The 17,002-nt window shown below is 39.3% G+C and overlaps 1 protein-coding gene across 1 annotated transcript in view; it reads left to right on the forward strand.

Moving 5' to 3' along the window:
• The window catches only part of kcnj3a (potassium inwardly rectifying channel subfamily J member 3a), a 29,602-nt gene extending 19,668 nt beyond the window's left edge, over nt 1-9,934 (forward strand). Inside the window, exon 3 of the mRNA XM_084362497.1 lies at nt 8,065-9,934. Coding sequence (XP_084218623.1) covers nt 8,065-8,660 — 596 coding nt within the window. The 3' untranslated portion in view covers nt 8,661-9,934. The remainder of the gene's footprint in view (nt 1-8,064) is intronic.
• The last annotated feature ends 7,068 nt before the right edge of the window (nt 9,935-17,002 follow it).

A 17,002-nucleotide genomic window follows, 5' to 3' on the forward strand; every position in this document is an offset into this window, starting at 1 on the left:
GGAAACAAAAGCTGACAAAATACAAAAACCGAGGGGTCCTAGACCCACAAGAAAACAAGACAAAATGCAAAGTAGCAACTAAAAGGCTCAAAAAGCAAAGTGCAAAGAAAAAGCAAAGCACAAATCAAAACGAGAGGTGGAACCCAAAAACATACCAAATGGGAGACACCAGGAACTGACAGAGTAAAAGGGGACATCACAGACAGCGGCTGACGGATGACCGCGCGAACTGACAAAGACAAGAGGGAGGACAAAGACTATATACAGACACACTAATGACAAGACGAGGAACAGGTGAGGAGAGTGAGGAGGGAAGAGGACAGGTGAGGTAACGAAGGGAAAAACACAGAGGGAAGAACACACAGGAGAAACTAAAAAGGAAGAAGAGACTAATAGGGCTACCGGCTCCTTGGCAAATTGAGCTAATTCGTGACAGTAGCTAGCTGCAGTCAAGGATAACTAGTAAAGTAAAGCATTTGTCTGTTACTCTGGTGATATGCTGCCCCCTATATTTTCTGAATGACCTACGAATTCTGGCCATATTGTACAAATTACACCTCTAATCTGACTTTTCCTGCAAGACAATTATTAATTTTTGTTTATAAAATGTCAGAAAATAGTTAAAGGTGCCAATCACAAACATCCAGAGCCAAGGGTAACAATTCAGTTTTATTTCGACAACAGTCTTAAGCCCAGAAATGTTTAACCCAAAGCCTAACCAGAAAACGTTTTGCATTTTTCCTTTAAAAATCTTTCAAATGATTAGCTGATTGTTGCAGATTCATTTGATCTAAAGTGACCGTCAATTAATAGACTAATACTTTCAGGTTTTATTCAAGTGTTTCTTAATTTAAATCAAAATACCATTCTGTCTGATGTGCTGATTGTCATGGCTGAGAGCTACTAACGTTTCACTCCAGGAAAAAACTAAAATATTTGCAATTTTGATCATTCTGAAGTTTTCAGGTAAACTGAAGGATTAAACATACTCTCCTATCCAAAGGCCAATACAGCCATTGGATGAAATTCAGGCATGCATTCTCACAAAGCTTTTAACAAAGCTTTTAAGCTGCTTTTAAGAGCCTTAAAAAAGCAAGAGAAACATCTGATTCCTTAGGGGTCATTAAAAATTCATATTTTGGAGGTACATGTTCGGCAGGATCCTGGCATAGGCATTCTAGGCACATGCCCAGATATAGTGGTGTGTACTTGTCACCACCCTGTTTCTCTATGTTATGTTGAATAAAGGCAAAAACACGGTGTAAAATATCTTAAAATAGATATACAGCCAGGTGCACCTGGTACAGAGCATAGAAATGTGTACAATACATGTGTGTATCTGTTTGGTTTCACTTTTTGACATTGTGATGTACGTTAACTGTTAACACCCCTAACTGCCTGTGACAACACTGTACACCACACATCCGAGGTGTTTCCTTTCCACTGATGTGATGTGATACATTCGTATGTTCCCAGCGGCAGACACAGGGTGTGTTTTTGTTTTTTATTCCCTGTAGTTTTAGGTTTAATGACACAATGCTGCTATGATACAGAACTAGGTGCCATGAAGATGACATGGACATAAAATGCTGCAGTAAACTGTAAGAACAATAAATGACAGAGGAAGAGAAAATGGCTCTATGCTTAATAAAGATGGCATTTGTAATATGAGCTTCAAACTTATTATAGTTTTTTTTTTAGTATTCACTTAATCTGTTTCTTTTTTTCAGTGTGGGTTTACTCGTTTCAGTTTAGTTTTTGTTCTTTAGAAAGGTTTTTGTTTTTTTAATATTATTATGATATGGAAGGCATTTGTCTGAACAAGTATTAAGAAATTGAGAATTGGTATTACAAAACAAAAACAGCACTTAGAGAAGGGAATTGACTCGCACACAATCTGGTAATTCTGTGTTAGTTTTGTTACTTGGACATAATAATTAATGTTGCTACAGGTCAGAAACTGACCAAATCAGTTTTTGTAATGTCAAAGCAGGTATTTTAGTTCCCTAAACCTAACCAAGTATTATAGTTCCCTTAACCTAACCAAGTATTTTAGTTCCCTAAACCTAACCAAGTATTATAGTTCCCTTAACCTAACGAAGTATTATAGTTCCCTTAACCTAACCAAGTATTTTAGTTCCCTAAACCTAAGCAAGTATTTTAGTTCCCTTAACCTAACCAAATATTTTAGTTCGCAAAACCTTACCAACTGTTTTAGTTCCCTAAACCAAAGCAGGTATTTTTAGTTCCCTAAACCTAAGCAAGTATATATTTTTTGCCTAAACCTAGCCTCAATAGAAAACTATAAAGACACCGAGAATAATAGTATAATAATAATATGTTCCCAACAAGATTCTCTGTCCTTCAACCACAAGGGCTTGCTTGAAATGGGGTTCATTGCTTTCAATGGTCCTTGAACATTATCTATGATGTTCCAGGAAACAACACCATTATGAGTTGCAAAGCTATGACATCACAGCAGTGTGATTGGTCAGTTTAAATGATGGTCCTGGAACAACATTAATTATGGTGTTCTCTGAGCAACATGGAGATATCAGACAGATCATGGACTCACAGTCATGTAGAATCCCAGTCTCAATACACATGTGCACCATTGCCTCCTCCTGCTTGTTCTGTTGACAAACTTGACCAAATTGACAAAGACTTAAACTAAAGACATTTCCTGTATATTTTTATTTAGTTATAGGTAGTTTTATAAATGCACAATATCCTTTTAGTTTGTTTTAATTCTAACGTCTAGTTTACATTTTTGTAACAGTTTTTTCACACCTAGATTTAGTTTTGGTTACTAAATCTAACCTCGCCTTTCCCTGATAAGAAGTCACCAACATATATGATTTACCCACTGAACCAAAAGAAAGGCACTCAGAGCTGGGGTTTTGTCTCGTAAAAGTCAGTTTTCTGTTAAATCTATTCGGTCGGACTCTGGAGTCATATGGATGATATGATCCTGCCATCAATTGAAAATCCATTTTGAGCAGTTTGGATTCTTCTTTTTGCTGTCGTGATCCAAAAGAGAAAGACTTTTGTTTTCTGTTGTCACTGTTACTTTTGACCAAACTCAGCAGTGAGAAGGTTTATGGCTGTCGCATGCACACATTCCTACAGTTTTGTTTCCATAGAAACACTGAGTCCCGGGCAGGCGTGTTTTTTAGAGTTACATAAGCCTTTACCAGTAATACGAAATACACACCGACATGGGTATTCTCATTTGACTGGATTCCTATTTTAAGAAAAAAACATTCAATAACTGTAAAACATCAGAAATCATGGTTTAATACTTCACACTTGTTCTATTTTTAGCTGTTTAACTGTACTCTGCTATCATCTTGAGGTCGCTGTCTCACATTTTCTTCTCCATAACATTTAAATTGCCATCACAAACCGAACTGTGTCGTGGCCTCAGTAAGAGCCGAGGCACACAAGTTCGTGTGCCATATGAATGTGGGTGTTGCGGAACAGCTGGTCTTTAGCAACACAACTGCACATATGTGATGCAACCATGTCTATAATTACACACAGCTCAGGCATTAAAGCCTTGAATAATGTATGGAAATTAAATGTATATTAATGACCATGATTAAGTCGAGTGCACCGATAGCATTGTTTGGATTTGAAGGAGGGTGCAGCTGATTACACCAATCACATCAGTGAGATTTTTATTGTGTGTTGAGTAGCTGCAGAGGAGGGAAAACAGGTTCAGCCCTCAGGCCTGCAGGGTTCACGAGGTCTTACAGTAGCTCATACACCATCTGCAGGAACAATGGAGCATTATTAATAGATTTAAGATGAGGCTATTTGGGTCTTCTGTATTACTGTAGCAACCTTTTGCCTCAGGCACACTTTCGTTGCACTTGTTCCAACCTTTTTTTTCCCTATCACGCAACAGTAAAGTTGCTATTGTTGTTTTAATCCTGTATTTACAGTATGGATGTCCAGTAAACACAGCAGCATCGGCTGTACCATTCGATTAAGCAGGTGAAGCTGAGTTCTGGTGGTGATTCGCTGTTATAAAACCGAAACAGAGAGCGTTTTACACCGCGGCTTTCTCAGAATCAGTGTATGTAAGCCTGCTGATGATCAAATGGGGACTGTGTTTTGACTGGAGGCAGCCTTAAAGGCTCACACTGCAATAAGATTTCCATTCACACTTAAATCTCAATCGCTTTGGCCCTAAAGTTCTCATTAGCATCCCCCGCTTTATTCACTGCAGCTCACTTCCATTTGCCTAAAGGCTCCGGGACTCTGAAGCATTAGTGCAGAAGTAATACTTTGAATACCCCAAACGCACTTGATGTTCAGCCTCTTGCACATCTGCGATTGTGTACAAAGCTGTTATCAGTGAATTATTTTATGACCTTGGGAATCGGGCGGAATCACAGATGCCTCTGGTTTTTTGGTGATCACTTCCTGGCCATCAGCAGCAGCGGTGTCTCGCTGTGAATGAGCTCTTCATCTTAGTTTTGGACCCAACTGTCGCTGCAAGAACAATATTAAGCTGGTAATTAAAACTTGTGATAATTACCTTCTGCGGTCGCTGATTTCCTAATGGATTTCAACAAGCCTTAACATGAGTGCCCCCAGCCATTCCTCCGCACCGAAATAAGGACTGATATAACCAATTTTGTGTTTTGTTTTAGAGGTAAACCTAATTACAGATTTTCTAAGATCACTTTCAGTAAGAAATGAACATTGTGTTATTCATTAGAACGCTAACTACGCTAAGATGAATAGGGCTTCGCTGTTAGCAGTGTATTATAATACAGACATAGGCAGTCATGATAGCAGCTGCTGAATAATGGTGATGAGCAATCACTAATAAGCATCCAATAAGTTTGCATGAAAAAAACGGTTGCTGATCATTAATTCAAACCTTATGATTTTGCTAATTGCATTAATTTGCTTTCGGAGGACATGCAGGGAGTTTTTAAGCAGGGATTTAATTCAGAGTCCCCTGTGAGGGGAGAATTTATTCAAAGTGTATCATAATTTTCTATCTTGTGCCGAATGTGCAGAGCGTAGCTACGGGTACGCACACAAGCACAGAACATGTGAAATAGGATATTTTGTTTTAATTTGTAATCTCCAAATGACAGAATTTAACGCTGTTAACCAAGTTGTCACGCTCGTTCAGGCTTTTCTCCAGCTGAACAATGTTACGTAACAGATTCTTCATGTTACTTTTTGTATTTTGGATTAAATTAGATTCCCTTTCTCTTGTCAGAAAGCTCTTAAGAAATTTGTGTGTGAGCTTTAGACCTTCTGAAGAAGCCTTTGCCAGCAGCCGATACTCCTGTGGGCTTGCCTCTCCAGCAATTTGATTATCTTAATCCCCTATCTTTTGTAGCTACGAGCCAAGCTTAAGGTGTGGACTGAACTGTTAAGTAGCATAAGAGGTGCTGTGGGGAAGACGAACTGAAACAAACAGTACTTTTTTTCTCCAATAAATGCGTTGAATGTTGTGGGTTGTTACCTGTCTTTCGTCAGCCTCTGCTCGATTTGTATGCATTCGTGTCGAGCCTCAGGTAAACAAAACAGAAAGAACTAAATAGAAATTGGTCCTCAGCATTTAACCCATCCCTAACGAGCAGTGGGCAGCATTCGTACGGTACCTGGGAACCAACTCCACATTTAATCCAATGACTAATGCCCTGTCCACATGTACTATTTCTCCACACAAAGCTTTTACTGTGTTTTTTGCCTTTCGGACACATGTGAAGGCCGTTTAGATCACAGAAATTGTTCTTTTTGGAAAACTCCTTCCAGGGTGGAGATGTTCAGAAACTCTGTTTTCAATGTTTGCGTCTGGACGGACAGAAACAGAGATTTTTGGAAACGATGACGCAGACACAGACGTTTTCCAGTGTTTGTAGCATCATTACCAAATGGGAGCCCTGAGTATATGTTCAAGTATTTAAGTATTTGAGTTTGTACAGTGACAAAATGGACGTTATATTGTTTATATTTTGAAAGACACAAATGGAGAAATGCACAATTCAATGATGCTGCTTACAATATTTTTTGTCCGTTTCCCAAAATACCTATGTTAGTGTGGATGAGGGCTAAGTCAAGGGCACTGACTGGAGAATGAACCCAGTGATGTTTCTGATCGTTGTGTAGAGAATAGCATGCAAACTCGACACAGAAAGGTCCTTCACCAACTAGGAATCAAGCTCATGATCTTCACGCCATTAGGCAAAAGTGCTAACCACTAAACCACATGTGCTGCCACCATGTGTGACATCATATTGATATCGAATTTACTCTGTGAATATATGACATGTACATTTCCAGTTCTTTATGAACAGTAATTTCCGAATGAATCTGGTCTCTTATGAATGCAGTTTTGTACAATTTCCGCAATTGTTCACTTTTTCAAAACAAGAAAGCAATATGGAAAAAAAAAACTGAGGATCACCTTGGATTGCTCTGACACAAAATGCATTCAATGACCACATCTTTCAAACTCAGCCACTAGCGACAATAAGTTTACACATCTTTAGTTAAAACTGTTGAATGTGTCTCTTGCCTCATTTAGCTACATTTACATCTAAAAAGAAATTTAAAAAGACATAAAAATACAGTGTGGTGTTTCACTGTTCTCTTCCTGGCTCAGGGTGGTTTATAGCTCATCCCAGGATGCTGTCACATTTCCTTCCACCTTACTCATATAGGAAATCTATTCCTCATGGAGGTGGAAAGTTTATGACCACCATCCACATTATCAGATATCCATCTTGGACGAAGTGTATGCAGTGTGTGGACATGCAGAGTCTGCAGAAGATTGTCAGAGATGGATCAGGCTGCAATATGATTTTTATCCAGGTGGATTACAGGAGAGGACATGCATACCTACATACATACACACCTCCACATGAATGTATGTATAGTCAGTATGTGTAGCTTTGTATTGTATTACTGGAATTAATTTAGTTTCATTCTGTGTATTTATTACCGTCTGAAAACAGACTGTTGAAGCATATTTGAGCTTTTCTGATTAATTTCCGTGGCAAATACTTTTTTAGTAATGGAGTCTTGGTTTATGATAAAAACACAAGTGAAAATACTTCAAAGACAATAGTGACACAATCCTACCTGTTGTCAGTGTTTGAGGTCATTGTGTAATGAGTGACAAAGTGTTACTGTTGGCTGAGAAACGTTGTCAGAGTTGATCCTGAGATGTGAAGTATTTTAGTGCACGTCGGCTGTGAGATTAACTGTCGTGCCAAGCTGCCTGTCGTTACAGGGAACAGTTTTCAGAGAGCGAACTCAGTGTGGCGAAATGTGTTTAACCAGCTGAATAAAACTGTAAATAATTATCAACTATAAAACACACGCAGCAGATAACTCAGCTGTACTTTTAATTATTTTTCAAGTTAGGCTGGAAATTGCTCGTAAACGTCGCATTTGGAAACCGAAAAATCAATTAGGATTTTTATTTAGGCAGCTGGCTCAGTAATACAGTAAGTACTCATTTATTGAGGCACTTTTGTTTGTTTGCTTTGTGATGTGAAAATGGCAAGAGTCCTGGTGATGCCGTATTGTTGATTCTTATGGAACGGTGCCAAGCATATAATTAAGTCAGGGCTCTGTTGTTTAAAGGTGCACTACGTAGTTTTGAGAAGATCAGAAGAGAAAGATCTTCACTGACTGAAGATATTTTACGCCCCAAACAAACTAAATAAACAAACTCTCTTTGTTTTCATGACAGAATAAACTGAATAAACTGACCTTAAAGGACACCACAGTTTCATACTGTTTTACTTGAAACTACAAACAGTGTTCTGGGGACCTTATTTTCCTCTGAGAACAGCTTGTTTCTTCAGTTACGGAAAGAATAAATATTTCTGAGTCTGAATTTCTTCTCCAAAACTGCGTAGTGCCCCTTTAACACTACATTTATGAAATGTTTCATCTTCAAATCTCTGTGTTGGGCTTCTGCAACATAATGACTCATAATTTGTCCTCATTTCTGATGCTTCAACATTAATTTGTAGAAACAAACCTGACTATTTATCCCGTTTTCTTTTTTCTCTTTGACAGGGATGACCTGCCAAGCGAGGACGTCATACACCGAGGACGAGGTTCTGTGGGGACACCGCTTCTTCCCGGTCATCTCCTTGGAGGAGGGCTTCTTCAAGGTGGACTACTCCCAGTTCCACGCCACGTTCGAGGTGCCCACCCCTCCGTACAGCGTGAAGGAGCAAGAGGAGGCTCTCCTCCTCTCCTCGCCCCTCATGGCTCCGTCCCTGTGCAACAGCGGGGACAAGAACAGCTCTTTGGACTGCCTGGAGACCCTGGAGGACAATGACAGCACCACCAAGCTGCCCACCAAGCTCCAGAAGATGTCAGGGCGGGATGGCCTGCCCAAGAAGCTTCTAAGGATGAGCTCCACCACTTCGGAGATGACTTACAGCTTCGGAGACCTGCCCATGAAGCTGCAGCGAATCAGCTCTGTTCCCGGTGTCTCTGATGATAAGCAGGCTGGTAAGGCCTCCAAGATCAACACAGAGCCCATGAGTAAGTCAGTGGCAGACTTACCTCCCAAGCTGCAGCGACTGGCTGGGGGAGGAGGGGGCAGGATGGACGGACACCTGCCGCCCAAACTCAGAAAGATGAATTCAGATCGCTTTACATAAAGCAGGCTACATATTTTAACTTATGCCATCCACCTTTATTTCCCTACCTGAAGTCCTTGTACTATTCCTAATTTATTAATGGACAATATTCTTATATTAAAAGAAATGTAGAATATGTGCACAAATACCTTATATAAAGTAGGGTGATGGAATTGAGCACATGTGTCCCTGGATGTAAGTGTACATGCTATGACGGAAGACCTCTGATATTTTTTTTTTAGGATGATGATGTACAATTAGAACAATCCGGCATGTAAGAAACAGCGCATGTAGAACAGAATCTCAATAATTTCCGGCATGACATTTATTGATATATTATTTTACAAAAACAATTTCATTAGTGAATTTACTGACAGTGGAAAAATTGCACAAAGCCATATGATTTACCACGTGGAAAACCAACATTACATGGTTCTAAGTTGTGGTGACGAAAGGCACATACATTTGTTTTGAGTTGATTGCTTTTGTTGTTTAATGTAAAATTGTGGCAAATGTTATGTTGATTGCATGCTCCTCTTATTGACTTAGCTATACGAAGGTAATAGACAAAGATGTTTAGCCTTAAATATATTACCTTGTTTCCATTCTCATTGTTTGTTCACAGCTGGATTTTTGGTATTTCATATATAGACTATTTTACCATGTGCGATTTTATGACTTTATTAGTTGATCAAATACAGAATATGTTGCTCGGCGATGCATTTCACGTTTGAAAATGCATCACAGGCATCATATGACCCATCTGAACTGGGCACAATGCCCCACAATTTTCACTTTGCTTATTAAAGTAACACTTAAGTTGAAAGAGTCGATACTTGTACTTGATAAGCACAATCATTATATACTAACACAGTGATATTAGAAAGCATTTATGGGCATTTTGTCATTAATTAACTGCTTAGAGCAGTAGTTCAGTACTGTGCAATCACTTTATTTCATTATATAACAGAATCAACTTAACCTACAGTAGGCCTGTGTGGTCGTACAAAACACGCCATTAGAATTTCAACTTAGGTGTTACTGGTTAGATTTAGAGGTGGTCCTGTAAGGAAATCATAACCTTTGTCTTAAGGGCCCATAATCTCCCTCCTCTGTGATGAAAGCAATAATATTATAATGACTATAATCTTTATATAGCCACAGGGTCTACCACAGCCCCACATTCATTCTGTTTACTGAATCCATGCCATGAAATCTGGTTTTCTCTAAATGCATCAAAGACATTGTATGATACCCAATCTCTTCAGGAATAAAGATCTAACATAAGTGTTTAACATCTTGCTACTTTGACTAGATATAATGCATGCTTTACCCGCTCAGACCAATAAAATGTTATAAATATACTTACAGTATAACAGGGGTGGTAAAAATGATGGAAGGCCAACAATGCTCACTGTAAAGAGCTGGGATAAGCCTATGCAACCATGTAGTAAGTCTGGTCATCACCAAAAGTGTATTCAAATGTGCACAAAACAATTGTGACTGGGTAACAATCTCATTTCTTATTGGCCGTCCTGCCAAGGTTTCGATGAGAAGGTCGATACCACTCTCACGTCTGTAGCTACAGCCAGCAGCTGGTTAGCTTAGCCTAGCATAGAGTGGTGTAGTGGTTAAGGCTAACCCAGAAGTTAGCATCGCCCTGGTTCCCTCTACACAAAGCGTATAGGATTTCAGCATTGGACTCAGATCGCCGAAAATAAGCTTCGCTCGAGGTAACGGTGAGTTTCGCCAGTCGCTTAATCTTCCGGGTAAACGGCAGGTGATACATCAGAGAGGGAGGACGGAAGTCAGCAAACATGAACATTTCCCACTGAGACATGTCAAAGAGATTTTCATCAGCAGTAGTGGTTGTTTAACAATGGAGAAAACAACTCCCCCGATCCTTTGCTACTTCACAACGTCATCAAACTGTCTTTTGTTTTGAGACCCCTGGAAGCAGAAATTACATACTGTGCATTTAACACATTATATCGTTTACATTAAGTGTAAAAACAACGTTTAACGCGCAGATTGTGTTGACTTAGCTGTTTCCCTGCTTTCAGTTATTATGCTAAGCTGCTGGCTATAGCGTAATGTTCACCGTGCAGATATGAAAGTGTAATCGATCTCCTTCTCATGTCAAAATGTACACAACGCCACTACATACGTGAAAATCTATACCATAATTACTACATATTAACAACTGTCAATTATTTCTTTGTAAGTGTCACAGAAAACATGCGCATGTATACATTTATTGAGCAATCCCAAGTAAAAATGATACACTGATGTACTCCTCAATGCCGCCTGATGCTGAACGTGTCCCTCGTAGATAACTGGACCAAAACCCTGTAAAAATCTCAGGGGCAGAGATGCAGACGATTCTCAGAGTCAGTGGTACAGTCTGCAGGCCTTTTGCGAAAACACATCATTCACACTGGATTGCTCATGCTATTTTTGTACGTTTATCTTGCCTTATTGACAACACATGCACGGCTGCAAATTGATGTGATCTATTTCTAAATCTGGACCGAAACTGTGCCAGATAAAGGATCCCACATCGACACAGAGCCAGTGTCACAGCCAGAAGTCTTTTCTTCTGCCGCTCTCATTGTTTTGATCATACCCTGTGTAATCACTGCTGCTGTTCATATTTCACAGTGAACTCTTTGTTGCTGTCAAATACGCTGTGTAAATAATAACTGTATTTCAAGAGATACCTTAAAGGACTTGAGATAAAGTCAGTGCCATGACCGCCAGTATCGCAAGCAGTTGGGTTAATTCTGTCTTTATCCCGAGATAGACCTTTCTTCTGAAACTCTTAAATAAACCCATGGGATGGATCAGAATATCAAAACTGCTGATGGCATTATCCTCCGACTCCTCGGAAAGCAGGTGCAAATCCCTTAAGGCCACCTTAAATCAGTGCTTGCTCTGCCAGAAAACAGTCGCCCTTTATCGCCAAGATCTTTGCTCTAGATGTCACTTTGTCTTTTTCTGTCTTCTGTCATGTGCGGTCTCTCCAGCAGAGCCATTAATGCCTCTCCACAGAAATAGCATTACAATGCTAAAATAATTGAGTCATGTGTAGTTGGAAAATGTGGGAGGACTGTAGTAGGAGGCAAGAAGATGGTTATTCAGAGTTTAAAATCTTGTTAGCTTTCCAGAAAAAATGTCATTTTTTTTGAGAGATGTTTTGATAATTTCCATCATCGGGTTTCTTGACAAATAATAACTGACAAAGACTCATCCAGTGGTAAAGAAAACAGCTGGCACTGCTGGCTGATGAGAGGACAAATGAAAAACAATTTTGCATTAAAATGGCAGCATTTTGACAGCTTCTGCTGAATCCAACAGAATGGTTCCCCTCAGTGCCCCACAATCAAATCTATTCACCTCCCGAGAAACAGTTTTCTAAGGTAGGAATTTCCAAATATTGTGTGACTTGAAAGACACGAGAGTGAAACTTCATTGAACATTCAAAATTAAATATGGCATGCTGACTGGCTGTTTGGATTGGCTTCTCTCACTTCTCGCGCCAAGATGGGATGATACATGACGGATCAAAAATGAGAAACGGTGCAACATACGACTGAACTGTTGGCGACTTTGCACTGCATGAAACACTAGACAAATGTCCTCACACCATCACAGTGGTCTGCTGTGTTTCCCTTTTAATGTAACAAGCCCAGTCTACCAATTCAAATACAAGATGTGTCCCATCATGTAATTTCAAAAAGGAAAAAACATGCTTTTTTCCATGGGTAGGCAGTGGCATGAAGGGCACTGAAGTCGAAGGTTACTAGTAAGAAGCCAAATGTGTGATACTACATTTATTTAAAGGCTTTTTAATTTTTAATCATCAGGTTGACCTTTTGCTAAGCAATTCCCGCTGGTGAGTAATTGCCCGATCATAGCTTAGCAACCATAACTAGGTAAAGTATATTCACAAGGCGGTCATTTTCCTTTGCAGTCACACTCAGGTTGGGAAAATTTTACGGAGCTGTATTAGAGGTTGTAAGTCGTTTAAATGTTGGGAATTTAACAAATTGTTATCATTGACCATTTATTGATTGATTGTTCTGCAACTGAAAAGATGATGGAGACTGAAAATCTGGAGGGACATCGAGCCATATTTTAAGGTAAAACAACAAATTTGTTAATCGTTAGCTAACGTTAGCATTCAACCACTTATTGCGAACGTTAACGTTTGATTACGTCCAGTGCATTTCACTTTCAGGCCTAAATAAATGTGTCAAACGTGCTGCTAATAATTCAGAATGTATTTACACTTTTCCTGTCCGATCATTTCACACTCTCAAACAGTAAAGTTAGCTAGGAAGTGGTTGAATGCTAACATTAGTTCCTCCTCTAATAGAAGCTGATGGGTTAGCAATATGTTGTTTTACCGTGAAATTTGGCCCAGTGTCCCTCCAGAATTTCACTTTCCAATCGTTTCAGTCTCTGATATATTAGGAAGTGGTGAAATGATAACAATTTGTCAGATTTCCTACATTTATAAGACAACTTGGAACACAGCAGTACAACATTTGAGCGTGTCGTCAGAGGATAATGGCTGCCTTGTGAATGGTCTGTTGACAGAGAGTTGGGACACTTTAATCTGGATCAACCTTTCTGAATGCTGTCCAGCAGCGGCAACTATATTTGCAGCAAATTTCAGTGAATTTAAGACATAACGTGCATTGATTACTTACTGACTACATTTGTATTAATACAGTATATATTTCTGGGGGGTGGCATAGGGACAGCATTAATCCATTTTTGTTGGTGTTAAATGTTGGAGGGCAAGTGGACCGTTTCCTTAACAAAGTATACACCTAAAGTGTGGTACAGGTATGTGTTAATCATTTCTCTTTTGCTGGTGAGCATCCTAATGTTATCTCATGCTAAAACGTTCAAATAAACATGGACATCAAGTGAATATCAATGAATGCCAGCAGCTGCTCAACTCAAGTCAAGAAAAAAGTTTGGTCAATAGTGCAAAATATGCAAGCAAATGATTTGCATTTAACAGAACAGTTTATTATACAACATGTCCAGGAAGAGGGTAGATAAGTTTTTCCTTGAATGGGCAGTTTTCAAAGAAACTCATTTGACCTCCTGCAGGGAGAGAAATCTGGCAGAAAGTATACAAGTGTTCAAAGTAGCCATTGCATTCATCCACTCTGCTTTCATTCATAGGCCTACAGTATCGTGCTATCAGGCAAGACCAGAGCTGAAACCTGGCCATGGTTCAGGTATTTACACCTCAATCCCGCACCGAAGCGCTCGTGTCCACTCTGATCTTTCACTCCACTTTTAGGTTGAGGTAAATGTAGGCCAACACACATCTGGTTATGGTAGCTAAAGTGTTGCTTATGCTAGCTAACCATAGTTGAAATCTAACCAGCTATTATCTTATGATAAACATGAACTAAAACAAGCAACATAAAATATTTGTCAAGATTAATGAGAGGTGTTAAAATGTACAAAATAAATGTCAGCCATTTCATGAGCTTGCCAGGGAGCGTGCTTTGGAAACACTGAAAAACGAATAGGGTTTAATTCAGGTCAGTTTTTGGAACGAGTGCTTACTTCAAGGGATGTCACGATTTTGATTTTAATTTTAATTTTAATTTTAAGTCTAATTTGAAAATTGATCAACTTTCAATTTAAATCACTGAAATCAACAGCAGGATTGGCGATTCTCCCAGTACTTTTTTTCTCACAACACCCGCTACTTGTGCACGTTCTGAGAAAAAAAGGAAACAACACTTCAAAGACGACACAGCTAGCTTACCGGTAGCCAGCAGCTTTACTTCCAGACATTGATCCTGTGTGCATAACCACTGGAGGAAGCTGAGACAATTTTGGAGATGCTTGGTGTATTCTCTTTTGCAGTGATCCGTTATTGATTCGGTTGAGGAGAGGTTAATTCGGGACAGATTTGAGAAACCGAATTTCGTAACAAACAGATTTTTTATCTTTTGTTGTTGACTGTTGAATCCCTAAGGGTGGTGGTTTTTGTTGTGTTTTTTGATGAATATTAATGCCTAACCCTAACCTGCAAAAAGCCACCAGAATGAAGTAAAACTGTCATTGCAAAATCCCCCTATCTTTAAAAAAAAAAAGAAAGAACTTAACATAAAATCTGTTCATCTTTACAAAACCTTCTTTATTCCACTCCTAACTAATGTTGGCAGCTCTGTTGTTCTCTACTGGATTTGGGGAATTTGTTCATCAAGCAATAAAGTATGTCAGCTTGGCCATCAACCAGCATTATGTAACAGTAACCTACTATAAAGTGTCAGTCCAACCTTAAGCTTTTCCTAATCAATAATACTGTGGGGCTCTACACTGCACTCCACGTCTTCTACATGGACCATCGAGGAGTAAGGATACCTGTTTTTTTTTCTTGGACATGCAGCTTCATGGTTGGCTTGCTTAAAAAAAGGAGTTTGTGCACATGTGTGCCAACTGTATTAGAAAGCCAAAGTGTTTATAGGTGTTTTCTGAACCGCCTCGCTAGAAGAAAGGATGAAAAGCTGGCCATTGGAGAGAGGGACAGAACACAACATTCAAATATGAGGATTCATAGTGTTGCACTTTGTTTTACACAGAAAAAGAGACAGAAATAGTTGTGCATAGAATGAAAAAAGAAAAAAACTTGAGTGTGAAAACATTAAAACCCTGCTTACTTTCTAAGTGATCATCAAGAGCTAATTTAAGACCTTGTTACATGGTTCTTGTTTTACAGGAGCACTGTGTAGTTTTGGAGAAGAACTTCAAACTCAGAATTTTTATATTTACAATATTAATGAGGTGATAAACTCAGAAATATTTATTTTTTCCATAACTGAATAAACAAGCTGTTCTCAGAGGAAAATAAGGTCCCCAGAACACTGCTTGAAGCTAGAAAGGTGGCAGGGTCCGCCACATATAATAAAGTCAAACAGTATGAAACTGTTTTGTTCATTAAGGTCAGTTTGTTTATTCAGTTTGTTCAGTCATGAAAACAAACACAGTTTGTATATTTAGTTTGTTTAGGCATTAAAAAAACTCCTAAAACTACACGTGCACCTTTAAAAAGATTCAGCTGGCAGCACTGAAAAGTTAGCCGGGAACAACCCATGAAGCTAATGCTAGCTTTATTAGCTACTGTAACTGTGACTACAGGTGATACTAGGACCCATTGTTTAAAAAATATAGCCCGCTGAACATTTTAGTAGCAAATCTGCCCCATTGTCATGTGTGCGGTCGACAACTGAAAGCTTAACAGGAGTAGCAACAGTAACTAAGGCGGTGGGACTTGAATGATGGATAGAAATGTTTGCACATACATTGTGCACCCTACCCATGGATGAAGGCATGTTTCTTTTATCCTAGTAAAAATTCTTCCTTCCCTCTCTGAGATTGCCAGTGGATGTGTGGGACTTCAGAAAACACTCCTGTCGTCATTGTGTTTTTATCACATGTTGAAATAGATCTATAATATCTGTCAGTATGAGCCCGGCTCTTGTGTATAAATGTAACCTTGTAGGACTGACAGTCAGATTTTGTCACTGGCAAACACTTGTGGCAAGTGCTTTTACATGGCGTCAGATTAGTCTTTAGTCCATCTGACGAGAGAGTATATCAACATTCCAAGGCCTCTGTAGTGATTTCCAATTCGATTTTATTGCAGCGGCTCCTGACTCACGAGCTCTGGGTGTGATTTACTGAGGTGCAGGTCGGGCTTGGAAGCTTTGTGCTCATTGCAGCTCAAGGCGATCGTGACGGTGGTTAGACAATATCTGCACCATGAAACAGATCTGACGGTGGTATAATGGCTTGTTGTTCACCATGCTTTTTGACACTGAACATAAACTGAAGCTACATTTCTGGAGAGGGGCCATACTTGTGGGAATGAAATTACAAAATTCACACATGTGTATGTGCATATATTTTCTCTTACCAGTAATATGCTGCTGGGATCTTTAAAAGACACATTATGCCCATTTTCAGGTTCATCTTGAAATGTTTAAAGGTGCAATATGTAAGAATTGCCCACCTGTCAAATTCATACTCAAAACAAACAGGGGGCAGCATGTCACCAGATTAACTGCTAACTTCTGTTAACTGTACTTGCAGTTAGCGAGTAGGCTCAGTTAGCAGCTGACTCTGCCAGTACAAGGAGCGCGTAGCACCAGGGCAGTGTTGGTGTTGTTTTCAGACTATGCCCTCGCGAGGCTCAAACTTGCTACAGGCTAGCTGGTCAGCATGCTAACTTCATTGATATCTCTGCAACAGCATATACAAGTGTCCTCGACATAATGTCAAAGCTGTTATTTCTTCACATTCGGTTGATAATTTTAGTTCATTTT

The sequence above is a fragment of the Pagrus pagrus genome (genome assembly GCF_965226575.1).
Source record: "Pagrus pagrus genome assembly, chromosome: 9".
Classification (NCBI taxonomy): Eukaryota; Metazoa; Chordata; class Actinopteri; order Spariformes; family Sparidae; genus Pagrus; species Pagrus pagrus.